This window comes from Spinacia oleracea, chromosome 2 (genome assembly GCF_020520425.1).
Source record: "Spinacia oleracea cultivar Varoflay chromosome 2, BTI_SOV_V1, whole genome shotgun sequence".
NCBI lineage: Eukaryota > Viridiplantae > Streptophyta > Magnoliopsida > Caryophyllales > Amaranthaceae > Spinacia > Spinacia oleracea.
The window spans coordinates 92,950,932-92,965,754 of NC_079488.1; the positions used below are offsets into that span (position 1 = coordinate 92,950,932).

Below are 14,823 nucleotides of genomic sequence, written 5' to 3' on the forward strand. Positions count from 1 at the left end.
TATTTGTCATCAACCAAAATTAGGGTCAACACATGTGGTCAATGTGAAAAGAAAGAAACGCGAGAGTCTTCGAGAAAAAAGTCAGCCCATGGCAGGAAGTGTGCGATCTAGTCTTATTAAGGCTAAGTTGGTGGATAAAAGGATGGGGAGATTCATTCTCGTACAACTCCAAAAAAGTTTTACGTACGTAATCCCACATGTCTTCTATGGAAATGCAGCAACAGTAAGCTACGCACAACTCCATGCGTGAATACGCCCCCACCATGCTGGTCTCCTCCACCCATAAACATCCTTAAGTGGAATGTAGATGCGTTTGCCAACACCTTGCACGCTAGGGAAGTAATTGGGGGGGGGGGGGTTCTCAGAAAAACCTAGGGAACTTTATCTGCCTCTTTTCATCCCCTATCCCACCTATGGATATTAACAATGCTGAAGTACTTGCAATTCATCGTGCAATAAAAATATCAAAAAGTTATGATCGTATCTCATATTCCAAGCACATTGTGGAGTCTGACTCTGCAAACGCAGTCAAATGGTGCAAGGAAACTAATGGAGGGCCTTAGAATCTCATGTTCATCCTCAACTTCATTCGAAATGCATCAAAGGATGAGGGCGACATCCAAATCATTTATGAGGGTCGGAAAACTAATTTTGTGGCAGACACAATGGCAAAACAAGGTCAATATTCAAGTTCAATATTCAATATTCAAGTTCTATTTCAATGTTCAAATACAAAATCGATGATACTTTTTAATAAGCAACCTCATTTAAAGTTAGATTATTTCAAAAGTTGAATCCATGGAAAACCAAGTCATACTTGAACAAGTGTATCTCGTTTGGATTTCCAACACTACTCATACAATTTCCATTATTGCAACTTCAATTATTTATGCTTACATTGCTCATATTGCTTGCTTTAAATATTGCACCTTTATTATTCAATTTGGTTTACACCTAGTCCATTCTAGGTGGTGATGTATAATTTTACTTATTGCACCCTTTATTTTCTATTGTGATGCTTGCTCTATTTGTTATTGCTTTCAACACCCAACATGCTAAATCAACAAAATACAAGTTCTAATCACGCTTAACAAAGATAATTCTTGGACAACCAGACTAGGTTCCCTTCAATTTAACTTAAACCAAAGTGATCACCTGCAAAATTAGCAAACTTGATGTTCTAAAATGCATGCCAAAACCAACCTAAAACATAGTGTCATGATTAGGATTTTCTTAAACGAAAACGATCCTTGTCTTGATTAAACCAAACTTGTCAAATCTTTCTAAATAAGTTTCTCGTTCCCTTACCCGAGTTTCTATACAGTTTCAATTCCTAATCTTATCCCGAGTCATTTGGTCTTTCCAAACCGGACCCACAAACTTGTTTCATGGCGACTCCGTCGGAATTCAATATTCAATAGCCGTATGGGAAATTTCTACGCCTTTTGCATGAATTGAATTTGGGTTTTCAATATGTTCAAACCGATTAAAGTCACTAGTTCGAACTTAGAATTTGGCTCCCATTGGGGGTTGTATTGTCAAAAATCAAGCCAAATCTAATGATCCGACTCTTCGATAAATCGACCAAGTTTAGGACTTTGGCGTTTTCCAAATGGGATTTGTCAAATTCCCAAATTTTACATTACGAAATACGAAAATATAATTATACAAAGTACGAAAGAAAGCAAAATTAGCCCCCTACAGTACTCGATATCAAATTTTCATATCAAGCATTTGACCCGGTTACCATATCGGTTTGGGTACCCCATCTTATAAAACGAATATCTGATCTTCGGATTTTCATATAACTTTGTTGAACCCGCTTTTTACACATGATTTATATAAAATGTGGTAAATCTAGTTCTTCGTGTTTGAAGTGAGTTTTATGTTAATATTTGTGGCTTTTAAAATATTTCATGTAACATATACGGAGTACTACGTATTGGATTCGGCCTAGGCAAGATTCAAGTTTTCATGTTGTGTCACATTATTTTCTTTTTCAATAGGACACCGAACTCCTTAATTTGTGGATTTAAAGCTCCTTATTAAATCAGGGTCAAGTTTTTAAGGAATTTTTGGATTTCAAGTTAATTTTAATTGGGTTTAAGTTAGGTCAAGTTCAAATTGATTTCAGCCTTTTGTATTATGTCACATTGAAAGTTTATGACCGAAAAGTTTTAAATCAAAGTTTTTTTTTCCCAAAGAGTTAACCAAGTATTGATCTCATCGAGATTATTCATATCCAAAAAAGGATTTTACCACCTTTCTATCAAATTATTTTTACCACCTTGCTATCAAATTATTTTTACCACCTTTCCCCTAATTTTTTTTGGCATGATAAAATAAAATTACTATGTCTAAAATTTAAGAAGTAAACAGAAAAGTTGGGAGAAAAAGGTAAACAAAGTACCAGAATGATGGGCTCTTTTTTGTCATGTATCCTTCCTTTGTCCCTGCAACCTCTCCCCTTCTTCCCTCATTCTCATTTTCTCTCTCCTCTGTTCAACTGATCGTGACGCAATAACAATATCTCTCAAATCGAGGATCTGATCCAATAATATCCATCACCCTCTTCTTCTCTTTCATCAATTCATCATTTCCCACTTCTAGTTTTCCTCATTTTCCCCTCCAAATTATCAACAACCAAGCTTCAGATCTGCTCATCTCAAATAATGACATTTTTGGTTCAATTTTCTTGCTAAATGTCCAACTTTTGATCGTTCTTTTTGCTGGATTTTAAGAAAAAGGAATTAAATGAGGTTGGTTTAGTGAATTTTGGTGAAACAAAGAGTTAAAAGGTGGGAGTTTTAGGATGTTTCTATTTGGAGTAAGTTTAAGGTTGCAGTTTCTCTGGGGATTGATGATAAAAGCGGCGTTTTGATCTGAATCTTTGTTGGCTGTGAATTTAAGTGAATTTGATTTTAATTCAAAGGTATGAATAATTTTCACCATCTTTTTAATTTTTATAATTTTTATAAATTACAAGTAAAACTCACAATATTAATTAGTTAATGAAATTTGTTGTTGACTTTTGAATTTTTACTGTTGATAGGTTAGCTCAAATTTAAGAATATGTTATAGTATGAACTTAATATAATACTGCGGAGTACTATGAAGATTGAATTACAAAAAATTTAGCTCGTAGCTAATGAATTTTCAATGCTCCAAATTTCCCCTTTTATTTTTCTCCCCTTGAATTGAAACGTTTATCACATGCTCTAATTGTACTTGAAGTGTTTGATGTACTTCAATGTTTTGTGGGCCATAACGATTCTGTTTAGTTAATTAGTGTTAATCTAATAGAATAGTTTGGATTTTAAAGTTGATGTTTAGTTAATTTATGTAAATGTATGAAAATAATTTGGATTATCATGAATGATTAAAATAATTTTGTTTGCATTTGATGAGTTTGAAGGGAATGGCAACACAAGTTGAGCTGTTTAGTTAATTAGTGTTAATCTAATAGAATAGTTTGGATTTAAAAGTTGATGTTTAGTTAATTTATGGTAAATGTATGAAAATAATTTGGATTATGATGAATGATTAAAATAAATTTGTTTGCATTTGGTGAGTTTGAAGGGAATGGCAACACAAGTTGAGCCTCCAAATGGGGTAAGATGTCCAGGGAAGCATTACTATTCAATGTGGCAAGCTTTGTTTGAGATTGACACAAAGTATGTGCCCATCAAACCGATTGGTCGAGGAGCATATGGAGTTGTTTGCTCCTCCATTAATAAAGAGACGAATGAGAAGGTTGCTATTAAGAAGATCCATAATGCGTTTGAGAATCGTGTTGATGCGCTAAGAACATTGCGCGAATTGAAACTTCTTCGGCACCTTAGGCATGAAAATGTTATTGCTTTAAAGGATGTCATGTTGCCAGGTCATCCAAAGAATTTCAAGGATGTTTATCTGGTCTATGAACTAATGGACACGGATCTTCATCAGATTATCAAGTCCTCTCAGGCACTCTCAAATGATCATTGTCAGTACTTCTTGTTTCAGGTAAAATTTATGGTGTCACTTCTCGATTATTGTAGCGTTTAGCAAGCATTCTATGATGCCTAAATTAGAACATGAGCAACTGTTGTGATTATCATTTAGTTTGTTGATTGTGCATCTTTTAGCATGAGTAACCGCTGTTGGTTCTTGAGGTCATCGGGTTTTCTATTGTTACTAGGATGCTAGAGGTTGGATGCTCGATTGCTTAGTTTTACTTCTACACTACAATGTGTTATTTTTGTGTTTGTAAAGATAGTATTATCAGTTATGTTTTTAAAAGGAGGAGGAAATGATTATCAGTATTATCAGATAGTATTATCAGTTATGTTATTTTTCTGTTTTCCAATGGATGCTCTCTATTCGCCTATTGTTTTTAAAAGGAGGAGGAAATGATGATCAGAAATTGCGAAAGAAAATGATTCTCATTGTGTGCCGTAGTTGCAAAGCATTTTGTGTTGAAAAAGCAATAATCTTCAAGAAATGTAGTGTAAATGAAAAAAGTTACATTGGCCTTAGCTTAATTTGCTGAAAGCCGCAAATTTTCGTCTTTTGTTCCTTCAATCTAAAGGTTCCAATTTATGATGGCATGAACTTTGGTTTTCTTATAAACTGACTATGCTTTTTGTTGCTTGTAGTACTGAGTTCCTTTTTCTTCAATCAATGTATCCTCTTTTCTATGTTCACACAGAGCCATCTTCTCTTATGCGCATAAGCATAAACTGCAACATCTTCAAGCTGTGTCATGTTTTTCATATCTGTTTGGAAACATTCCCAACATCAGAGCTTGACAACAAATTGCTTTAACTTTAAGCATAAACTTCTTAGTAGAACTTGTTTTCACCCAACATAATGATGAGTCTCTACCTCTGTTTAAAATATCTTTGTTTTTGTTCTGTTCAAATTCCTCACGGTTCATGCCCAAAGCAATTCATTGCAACTTTGAAACTGCTAGTCTTTCTTGGTATGATATGCTTATCGTAGTTTGACCATATACTGTATGTTGCAATCTTTGCTTGCACAATACATAAATAAAAGAAATGGTTCAACTTTTAGTTTGAAGTCTCTGTTAGCATAATTTCACATCTTGTTTGACAAATTTGAGTTGACATGTTTGAATGCAGTTGCTGAGGGGTTTGAAGTATCTTCACTCAGCAAACATCCTTCACCGGGATTTGAAGCCGGGTAACCTTCTTATAAATGCAAATTGTGATCTTAAAATATGTGATTTTGGACTGGCCCGTACAAGTAGTGGGAAGGGTCAATTTATGACGGAGTACGTGGTGACACGTTGGTACAGGGCCCCTGAGCTGCTATTGTGCTGTGACAAGTATGGAACTTCAATTGATGTGTGGTCAGTTGGATGCATTTTTGCTGAACTTCTTGGTCGTAAACCTTTGTTCCCGGGTACTGAGTGTTTGAACCAGCTAAAGTTGATAAGTAATATTCTTGGTAGCCAAAGAGATGCTGATCTTGAATTCATTGACAACCCAAAGGCAAAAAGGTTCATAAAATCACTCCCCTATTCTCCTAGTACTACATTGTCACGCCTTTACCCAGGTGCACATCCTTTAGCCATAGACTTGCTACAAAAGATGCTTGTATTTGATCCAACAAAGAGAATAAGTGTAACAGAGGCACTTCAACACCCATATATGTCTCCTCTGTATGACCCTAGAGCTAACCCTCCAGCTCAATTCCCAATTGATCTTGAAATCGATGAAGATTTAGACGAAGATATGATTAGGGAATCAATGTGGAAGGAGATAATGCATTACCATCCAGAAGCTGTCAACGGAAACATGGACTTTTAAGAAGAATATTTATTTTCGCTACGAGGTTCATCCTTAATCACCATATATTAGGTATCTTTTTCGAGTTTTATTTACTTTTATGATCGTAATTCGTAAGGAAGCATGCAATCATAGTTTGGGCTATTGATGCATGTATCATGTGTTGTGTTTTTGTTGGATGTTGCTATGTGAATTGTACATATTCGTGTTTATGTTTGTTGTAACTTGTATTACTCCCTTCTCTCCAACCTTTCATTGTACATTACCTTGTATTATTATTAATATAATATATAATATACATGTTTCGTTCTCGTTCTCGTTCTCTTCCTCTCCAACTTGTCCGAACAAAATTGATTGCTAAGGGTTCTTTCGGCGATGAATGATAAGTATAATTGAAGCCTGGTAAGAGAATTATATATGCTTTCACAAAATTATTTTTATTATATTTTTCGGCACAAAAGGCAGAACAATTAATAGCCTTATTGCTGCAGAATTCAAAGCTTGATGGAGCGTATCAAGCATATGTGATACGAAAGAAAAGAAAAGTACATTAATAGCCTTATTGCTGCAGAATTCAAAGCTTTATACTTTATTTTTGCCTTTACAGTACATTTTGCCATTTTGGCTTTCCTGGAATTCAATTTCATTTTGGTAATACTCCTTAGTCGTCACTATCTAGACATGAACACCATTTAAATAGTAGGTTCATTTTTGGATACCATTAACGGCTAAATTATTTTATAGGTTCATTTTTGGATAAATTAAGGGCTAAATTATTTTATACGTTCATTTTTGATAAGTTCTAATAAGTTCAGATAAATTCATAAGAGATAAGTTCAGGAAAAATAAGTGAAAATCAGGTGAATAAAACGCAGCCGACTGTGTACTACATCTCTGACATGATAGATTTGTGTTGTGAAAATGCGGATATATAAATCCCACAACTTCTCTTTTTTATAGGTCAAGGCCCACAAAAGCTTTGACATATAGTGACCATATAAATGATGGGTTGTTATTTATGGGCTGAGGCTTCCAAATTGTATGGGCTCACACATTCAGTTTTGGCATATTCCATTTATCTTTGTGGTTGCTCCATAGTTGAATGTTCATGAATTATGATTCGCAATGTGTCTATCTTATTTTTTTTAATAAGAGCATCAAATTCGTCAATCATAGCCAATTTTCAATTTGAACCATGAAGGACAGTCAAAGGGTTACAAGGTAGAGAGGATTTTGTAACCGTGGTAATTAAGTTAAATGGACGTTTAGGCTTAAAAATACCATGTTGACTCCGGATCACGAGTAAATAGATCTGCAGGTCCCTAAACTTTGCCAAAAGGAGCAGTTAGGTCCCTCAAGTTTCAAAAGGAGCATTTAGGTCCCTGCGTTTGGATGGAAAACGCTGCTTTTTGTTTTCCGTCACTAACGTCCGTTAAAATGCATTTAAATTAAAAGGAAACTAAATAAAAGGCACTAAACGACAAAAAAACAGTTACATTTACCATTTACCAATAATTAAATAAAGGGAAATTCATTTCAGTTAGCTTTTTACAAAAATATAGCCGTTGAGGCTCTCAAAAAACAGAGTATTTAACATTCCATGCACATCAAAACAACAACAAAACACTTAAAAAAAAATCCTTTCTTCTCCATCTTCTGCTCTGTGTTTTTTCTCTGTTGCTCCACCATAGCTGACTCTTCTCAACATAAAAAGGTATTTTTCTGCCATTTTTTTGTAAATCTTAAGTTAGCTTATTTTAACAATAATTAAACATATTTAGGAATAAATTATTAAAACGTAATTTATTTGCAGAATGATGAACAGGGCTATCTCTTTGTTCAACAATGGTGATAATGAACACCCTAAGAGGTGCTACTGTGGATTCACAGTATCCATTCAAAAGGCATGGACAAAAGAAAATCCTGGAAGGAGGTTCATTGCTTGTCCAGATTATGATGTTGAAACAAACAGAAGGGGTTGCATCTTTTTTAGATGGATTGATGAACAAGAACCAACAACTTGGCAAACAATTGTCATACTAGGGTTAATGCAAGATAAACAAAGCCTTGCTGCTGAAGTTGATAGTTTTAGGACAAAACTTAGTGAAGCTAACAATTATGCAAGGAAGAGGGAGGAAGACTATGTGATGAGCAAGATGAGAAGACCTATTAGTGTGAAATGTGAAGTGTGGGTTGTAATCCTAGTGGTTCTGTTTTTTTTTATCTGGTTTGTTTTAAGTTAAGTGGGTTAAGTGGGTAGGTAAAATGTAATGATCTGCACTAATGAAATGTAATGAAGACTTTAAATTCAATAAAATCTAACCTCATGGTCTTTTTTCTAATCTTCTAGCCATTGCAAGATCCTGCAATGCTTGGCTTGATATTGTGTGTCCTTGACTTGGTTGAGTCTGTGACAATGGGAAGTCATGTGCAGGGAAGGAGTAGATGGTTTGCTCACCCCCATGATCAGAATAGAAAGCTGCAGGAGGTCTTTGCCTCTGTGATGTGGGGAAGTGTTGTGATATAGGCTGCATTAATTAAAACAAATTAGGAACAAGTTGGCTTCAGTACAGTAAAGTAACATGTAAGAAAGAATTTGAGTATATTGAATGACTTACAGTAGCTATTCTTTGATACCCATTTGGGTAGGTATAAATACCCACACCCCTATTGTGCATTGGTATAGCTGAACTGGTTCTTGGGTGTTGTTGCTGTGGTGTGGTCTGCTCTGCAGTAGCATGATTGTTGCTGTGTTGTTGTTGCTTAGGGGCATTCTTGCAACCCCTTTTGTTGTGGCCTATCACACCACATAAGCTGCATTTCATAGAACAACCTGTTCTCTTCAGCTTACCAGATGCAGTTACCTCTCCAACACCATATCTCCTCTTTGTTTTAGGTCTTCCATTGACCTTTTTCACCTTTGGAGCCACAACAATGCTATCAGAAGTAGGCCACTCTTGAGGACCATTTAAAGGCTCTAACAAAAATTCATATGCCTTCATGTAGGTCTGTTTGCAGAAATATGCATTGACATATTGTTCTGGGTGGTCTACTTTATTCCATATAGCAACAATTGCATGTTTGCATGGAATCCCACTCACCTGCCATGCATTGCAACTGCAAGTATGTTGGTTCAGATCCACCACATACTTAACCTGTGTTGCACCTTCTCTTACTCCATAGCAAAACCCACCATCCCAGTATGCATTCCAACCCCTAGCCCAAATTTTGTGTTTCTCTAACTGAATTTGGATCCTAGGACACAACATTATCTCCTTTTTCCCAATGAAATCTCTTTTCTTATGCAGTCTTTCCATCAAACCCTCTCTGATATCTTCCAACATGGTAATAATAGGCTTGTGCCTTGCACTCAAGATGTATGCATTAAACACCTCACTCATGTTGTTGTCTACACTGTCACAACAAGATAATGGAGTGTAGAATGCCCTACACCATTTCTTGTAGTTCCTTTTCAGTAGGTCTTCAGCAGCTTCATGTGAAATACCCCTCATTACTTCAATGTTTTCATTGAAGTGATTTACTGTGTTGCTTTTTGCAATAGTCCAAAATTGTTTTCTGTACTCTAAACCACCTCCAAACACTCCCCTAAAGTTACAGTACACATGCCTTGCACACACCCTACTTTCAGCTTGTGGAAACACATTTGACACAGCAGCAAGTAAACCCTTTTGTTGGTCAGACATGAAAGTGTACCCTGCTCCTTCACTAGTGCCTAAATCAGTAGCTAAAAGTTCTAGAAACCAACTCCATGTGTCAGTGCTCTCAACCTCACAAACAGCCCAAGCCAAAGGGAACATTTGATTGTTTCCATCCCTCCCTACTGCTACTAACAATTGACCCCCATATGGTCCCTTTAAGAAACATCCATCAAGTGATATGAAAGGTCTGCATCCTGCCAAGAACCCTTTCCTAAGTGCCTCAAAACACAAATACAGTCTGTCAAACACATTTGCATCCAACTTCAACTTCACTGTGTTCCCTGGATTGCTTCTTAGTATCTCAGCTGCATACCTTGGGAGTAAGGGTTAACCTTAAACAGATTCTGGTAGTGTTCTGCAATCCAATGTGAAGTCATCTTCTTAATGATAGGTGTCCTACCACAAGTGTGCTCACTGACAAATGTTTTCACTGTAAATGACCTTCTTCCTCTCTCCCATGAAGCCCAAATTCTCCATTTACAACCTTTATCTTTGTGCTCACACTCTGCACAAACCCTACTGGAATCATTTTTAGAAAATGGAATGTTTCTTCCTTTATCAATTGAATAATCTATGATTGCTTTCCTAAATGTCTTTGGATTCTCAAACTGTTGCCCAACATAAAAAGTGGCTTCCCTCTCTTCAGTTTCAGTGTCGTTTTGCTTCTGTTTCCCTCTCCCCCTCTTATGGTGTTGTGGTGCAACTAAGTAACCAACATCATCCTCATCTTCTGACTCACTAGGGCTGTCTAAGTCACTGTATCCATCAAAGTCATCCCCCAAATTCAGACCACCTTCTACTTTACTTTCTGCTAGTTTTTTCAGCATTACTAACTCCTCAAAATAAGCCTTTTCCCTTCTCATATCATCAGATATCTTAGACCTAGCAGTGGCTAACTCATCATCATCTTCATCTGTACCCTCTGAATCATAATCAATTTCAGGTTGAGGCACATTTTGAGGTTGAATATGAGGTTCAGGTTGAGTTTCAGGTTGAGTTTCAGGTTGAGTTTCAGTTTGTTTGGGTGGGAGTACTGTAAAAGGTGGTTCCACATAATCAGAATTTAAGTCAACCACATCAGTATTCAACAACTCAAGGAAGCTACCTCTCCCTCCTCCCCCTCCTGCACTCCTGTTTAGGTTAAAGTTGTAGGTGGGTTTGATTTTATGTTCAATGTATATATGAATGCTTTTGTATTCAAAGAGTAAAGCTAAGAAAGGGTCACAAGTACTACTATCAAAACCTAAAAACCTAACCCCATTCTTGAATTCTTTCCTAGGGTCCCAGAAATGTACTTTCTCTATATCATTATAACCTAAACTATCCACTAATTCCTTAACATATTTGCCATCTGCATTCTCATGGATGTAATCAAAGACATCCACCCTCCCCCCACTATAAACCATATCACCTTGCACAACCCATTCACCACCATGATGCACATATATGCAAGGGTTCAAAGTCAAATCATCAACATCATCTGATCAAAGTTAAAACAATATCAATTAAAAGAACAAAACTTTAAGAAATCAAACCAAATGAAAGCTTGAATAACAACACAAGAGATAACAAAAGGAAACAGTTATCTTCATTCATTCATCATGATCATTCCATTTGAATTTACAAAAGGGTAGGCTTCAACCCTTACATTACAACCTCAATCCACTATTGAGGGAGAAGCCTACGGTTAAGTATAAACTACTGTCATAGCAGTGACAAATACCAAAAACCAACATTTGTCACCTTCCACAAAAACCAACATTGCAATGACAGTAGTAATGTAATTGTCCTTGAAAATTAAAAATAAAAAAAGCTATAAACAAGCTGGATCAACAAAAGCTTGACAAAAGAGGGGCCACCACCAGCGCCACCACCACCCACCCTGCATGGCCTCCACCACCAGCTACTCTTCCTCTTCCTTGAAAAGGAGGGGGAAGCCGTCAAAGTAGACGGTCATGTCCTTGTCCAACCAGGCGTGGAAGTCACGACCATCATTGTCAATGATGTCCATGATGACCCACTCACGCAGCCATGCACGGTAGCATCCTTGAGGGTAGTGGTATGGGAGGCGGTACCGCAGCTTGGCCCACCGACGCCACTTCTTGCACACACTCTGCACAGCAGACTGCCCCTCCCAGTCCAGCCTGGGGAAGATCTGGGTGATTAGAATGTCCTGATGATGGCAAAGGGGGTGTGCCTCCCTTAAAGCATGGGCTCCTAAAGTCAAAGTAACGGCCAAAGTCAATAAAACAGTAAGTAAACCCTAATTATTATACGGAATCTAGATTAAAATACTTCTAAATTAAGAAACAATAGTTTAAAGAAACACCATTTTCAAGAAAATGCAAGCATCAATTCGAATTAATCAAACTTTGTTTTTTATTTAAGTGAATCAAAAACAGTAAGTGAAACCCTAATTACTACAAAATCTAGTTTAAATTAATTCCAAGTTAGGCAACAATTGTATAATTTAACATATTAAACACCATTTTCAAGAACATGCAAGCATCAATTCGAATTAAATATTGGAAAGTAAAAACGGACGAAACCCTAATTCCAACTTCAATTGATAAATTATGCGAAATCAGCCCACGGTTGTTTAAATTAACATATAAAACACCACAATCAAGAACATGCATGCACCAATTTTGGGAAAAAGTTACTTAACAAAAAAGCCCTAATTTATCATGGCTCAACTGCAAACATTTATTGAAAAAACCGACAAATTGAATGAAAATACCTTCGTCCCATCTGGATATTCTTGTTCTTGTTCTCTTCCTGGTGAGAGCTTCCCACTTGGAATCAGCAGACCTTTTGTTTGATACGCAAGAACCCATTATTTTGCAGAAAACTCAGAGTAATAACTTCTAATTCTCTTAAGTGTTTGAGTGAGTAAATGGCAAAAAGACAACTGAGAGTGAAAATGGGGGGGGGGGGGGGGGGGACCATATAAATAGGAAGTGAAAAGGGGGGAAATAGGGTTGGGAACAGTAAAAAATTACCACCAAAACATTATTAGGAAGGAACCAGAAAAAACGAGGGAAGTTGGAAGGGTTTCCACGTGTACACATTGAAAAAGTAAGTTGAAAAGGCTAAGTGATTGGAAAACGCTTATTTTCATCAAAATCATCTGTTTTCAATCATTAATCTACGTGTATATTAATTCTCCTTTTATTTTAATAATTTTTAATATTATTAAATGCATTTTAACGGACGTTAGTGACGGAAAACAAAAAGCAGCGTTTTCCATCCATTTTGAGGGACCTAAATGCTCCTTTTGAAACTTGAGGGACCTAACTGCTCCTTTTGGCAAAGTTTAGGGACCTTCAGTACAGTTTACTCCTCCGGATCACCATTCAAAATTGATTTGTAAAAGTGGGCTGGTGGAAAGACATTTGAGTGGGTGAGAGGGGCGCGGTCCAGGTGATTGTTGGGCATTTTATAGCAAGGGAAAAGCCAGCTGGGATGGCTCAGTCGCTGACAAGGGAGCAGGGTGGAAGCATGGTCCTTGTGTTAGGGAGGGGGAAGCAGGTTGTACAATAGGAGTGGGTACATTTCAGGGCTGAGCTGCACTCTTCAAATGCAAATGATGAACACTCTCATCAAAATTACGTAACGACAAATAATGATTTTGTTAAACGATTCTCCGTAAATCATAATATTTGTAGCCTCTATGGTCAGAAGATGCCCTAAATAAACACAAGGTGCAGATCGCCAAATGCCCAGGTCAGATTTACAACTGTTGCACTTTATTCTAATCTAAATGAAAAAGGGGTAACACAAACACCTAAAAATGAGAGTAAGATGGTTTTCTTTGGTAAAGAATTTGGAGAGGAGAAATATGAACCAATTGCATGGTAAAATGCTAAGATATATGGTCATTTGTAACGCGTGACGCCAAAAAGACGCAGGAAGAGATGCATCAGCAAGGAGACTCCTAATAATATTATTTATATAACGGATTTTTCTTTCGGCTTACCATTTTGTGAAGAGGTATGATGACAAGAAAGATATAAAGACATCCCATTAGACTCATAAAATTTCTTAAATTGACCACTGTCATACTGCCGCCCATTATCACATTGGAAAATTTTGATATTAAGCTCAATCTGGGTTTCAATATGGGCTTTTAAAGTTGAGAATTTTGCATACGCATCAGATTTCTTAGCTAAAGGAAAATTCCATAAATATTTTGAGAAATCATCCAAGAAAAGAACATAATATTGATGACTCATTAAACTTAAAATAGGAGAGATACACGAATCACTATTAATAATATCAAATGAAAACAAATTTTTGGATATAGGGAATCATACGACAACTTAATGTGTTTACCAAAAGTTCTAACAGTCACAAATTTATCAATGATAAGTTTACGAACTGAAATTAATTTTTTAATGAGTTTAGGAGCACGAGGGACATTTTTCGAAAATAAAGGTGGGTTCTGGGGAGATAGTCTAGTGTGCCCACAACCACGAATTGAATTCGAATTACCATTACCAACAACAATACCATTATTATGATTGCTTAAATTAAAATAAGAAGATAGATTACCATTATCATATGTCATATAAAACGTAGCACCTGTATCTATGTACCTGAGCGGGTGGGTACGTTGCCGATTCTATATCTTTCGGAGCATACGAAGAAGGAGGTCCAGTTGCAAAATATATGCAAAACTATACTAACCTAAATTAGGAGATTACAAAATATTCGAGGATAAAATTTACATAATCTACCTTATACTATAATATATAATGAGTTAATGACCTCTTATATTATATGAACTAGTTTTCTACTGACAAAAAAAAAAATTATGATTAACGTATTGAACTCTACTTACGTACTTCGTAGTAGTATATTTCTGTTAAATTATGTAAGCTCTCCGATTTGGAGTGTATTACAAGTAGGCAAATTTGTCAAAAACTACCTTAAAAAATATGATTTTTGCGAAAAATTACCTTATAAAAAAAAAGTTGTAATAAACTACCTTATAAAAATGTTATGTTGTTAGATACTACCTTTGGCTAGATTATGAGCATTAATTCAAAATTACGACGTTAATTTTACTAGGTGCATATTACGCGACATCTAACGGGAAAGACGTAATTAAATGGCACGTGACATATATATGGTAAAGTCAATCCCGGAATTTCGATCAAACGTTCGTAATTCGGGAAAAGGTAGTTTCTTATAACATAAATTTTTTATAAGGTAGTTAATTGCAACATTTTTTTTATAAGGTAGTTTTTTACAAATAATTAAATTTATAAGGTAGTTTTGGACAAATTTGCCTTACAAGTATTAGTTAT

The 14,823-nt window shown here is 36.0% G+C and overlaps 2 protein-coding genes across 3 annotated transcripts; one reads left to right on the forward strand and one right to left on the reverse strand.

The window, feature by feature from the left end:
• The first annotated feature begins 2,409 nt into the window (after positions 1-2,409).
• Positions 2,410-6,103, forward strand: LOC110791597 (mitogen-activated protein kinase homolog NTF3). 2 transcript variants are annotated; one of them, XM_021996352.2, is made up of 3 exons: positions 2,410-2,932; positions 3,573-4,005; positions 5,124-6,103. In XM_021996352.2, exons 2-3 carry the CDS (start codon positions 3,583-3,585, stop codon positions 5,811-5,813), a joined length of 1,113 nt encoding a protein of 370 aa, XP_021852044.1. In that variant the 5' UTR covers positions 2,410-2,932; positions 3,573-3,582; the 3' UTR covers positions 5,814-6,103. The 2 variants fall into 2 exon arrangements, with proteins under 2 accessions (XP_021852044.1, XP_021852043.1); XM_021996351.2 differs by having other exon boundaries at positions 2,411-2,932; positions 3,580-4,005.
• Positions 6,104-8,116: 2,013 nt separating this feature from the next.
• LOC110791599 (uncharacterized) lies at positions 8,117-12,347 on the reverse strand. Its single transcript, XM_056836204.1, has 4 exons — positions 12,252-12,347; positions 9,825-11,728; positions 8,411-9,783; positions 8,117-8,320 (listed from the first exon to the last, which is right to left on the reverse strand). The coding sequence occupies exons 2-4, from the start codon at positions 10,915-10,917 to the stop codon at positions 8,117-8,119; spliced, it is 2,670 nt and encodes an 889-aa protein (XP_056692182.1). The 5' UTR covers positions 10,918-11,728; positions 12,252-12,347.
• Between the last annotated feature and the right edge of the window lie 2,476 nt (positions 12,348-14,823).

Excerpts from the sequence above, each read along its gene's own strand:
- LOC110791597 (XM_021996352.2), top strand. The coding sequence starts at position 3,583 with ATGGCAACACAAGTTGAGCCTCCAAATGGGGTAAGATGTCCAGGGAAG. Across the intron at positions 4,006-5,123 it reads GTCAGTACTTCTTGTTTCAG|TTGCTGAGGGGTTTGAAGTA; the intron begins GTAAAATTTATG and ends GTTTGAATGCAG.
- LOC110791599 (XM_056836204.1), bottom strand. The coding sequence starts at position 10,917 with ATGGTTTATAGTGGGGGGAGGGTGGATGTCTTTGATTACATCCATGAG. Across the intron at positions 9,784-9,824 it reads GGTTAACCCTTACTCCCAAG|TGAAGTTGAAGTTGGATGCA; the intron begins GTATGCAGCTGA and ends CAGGGAACACAG. Across the intron at positions 8,321-8,410 it reads GGTATCAAAGAATAGCTACT|CCTATATCACAACACTTCCC; the intron begins GTAAGTCATTCA and ends TAATTAATGCAG.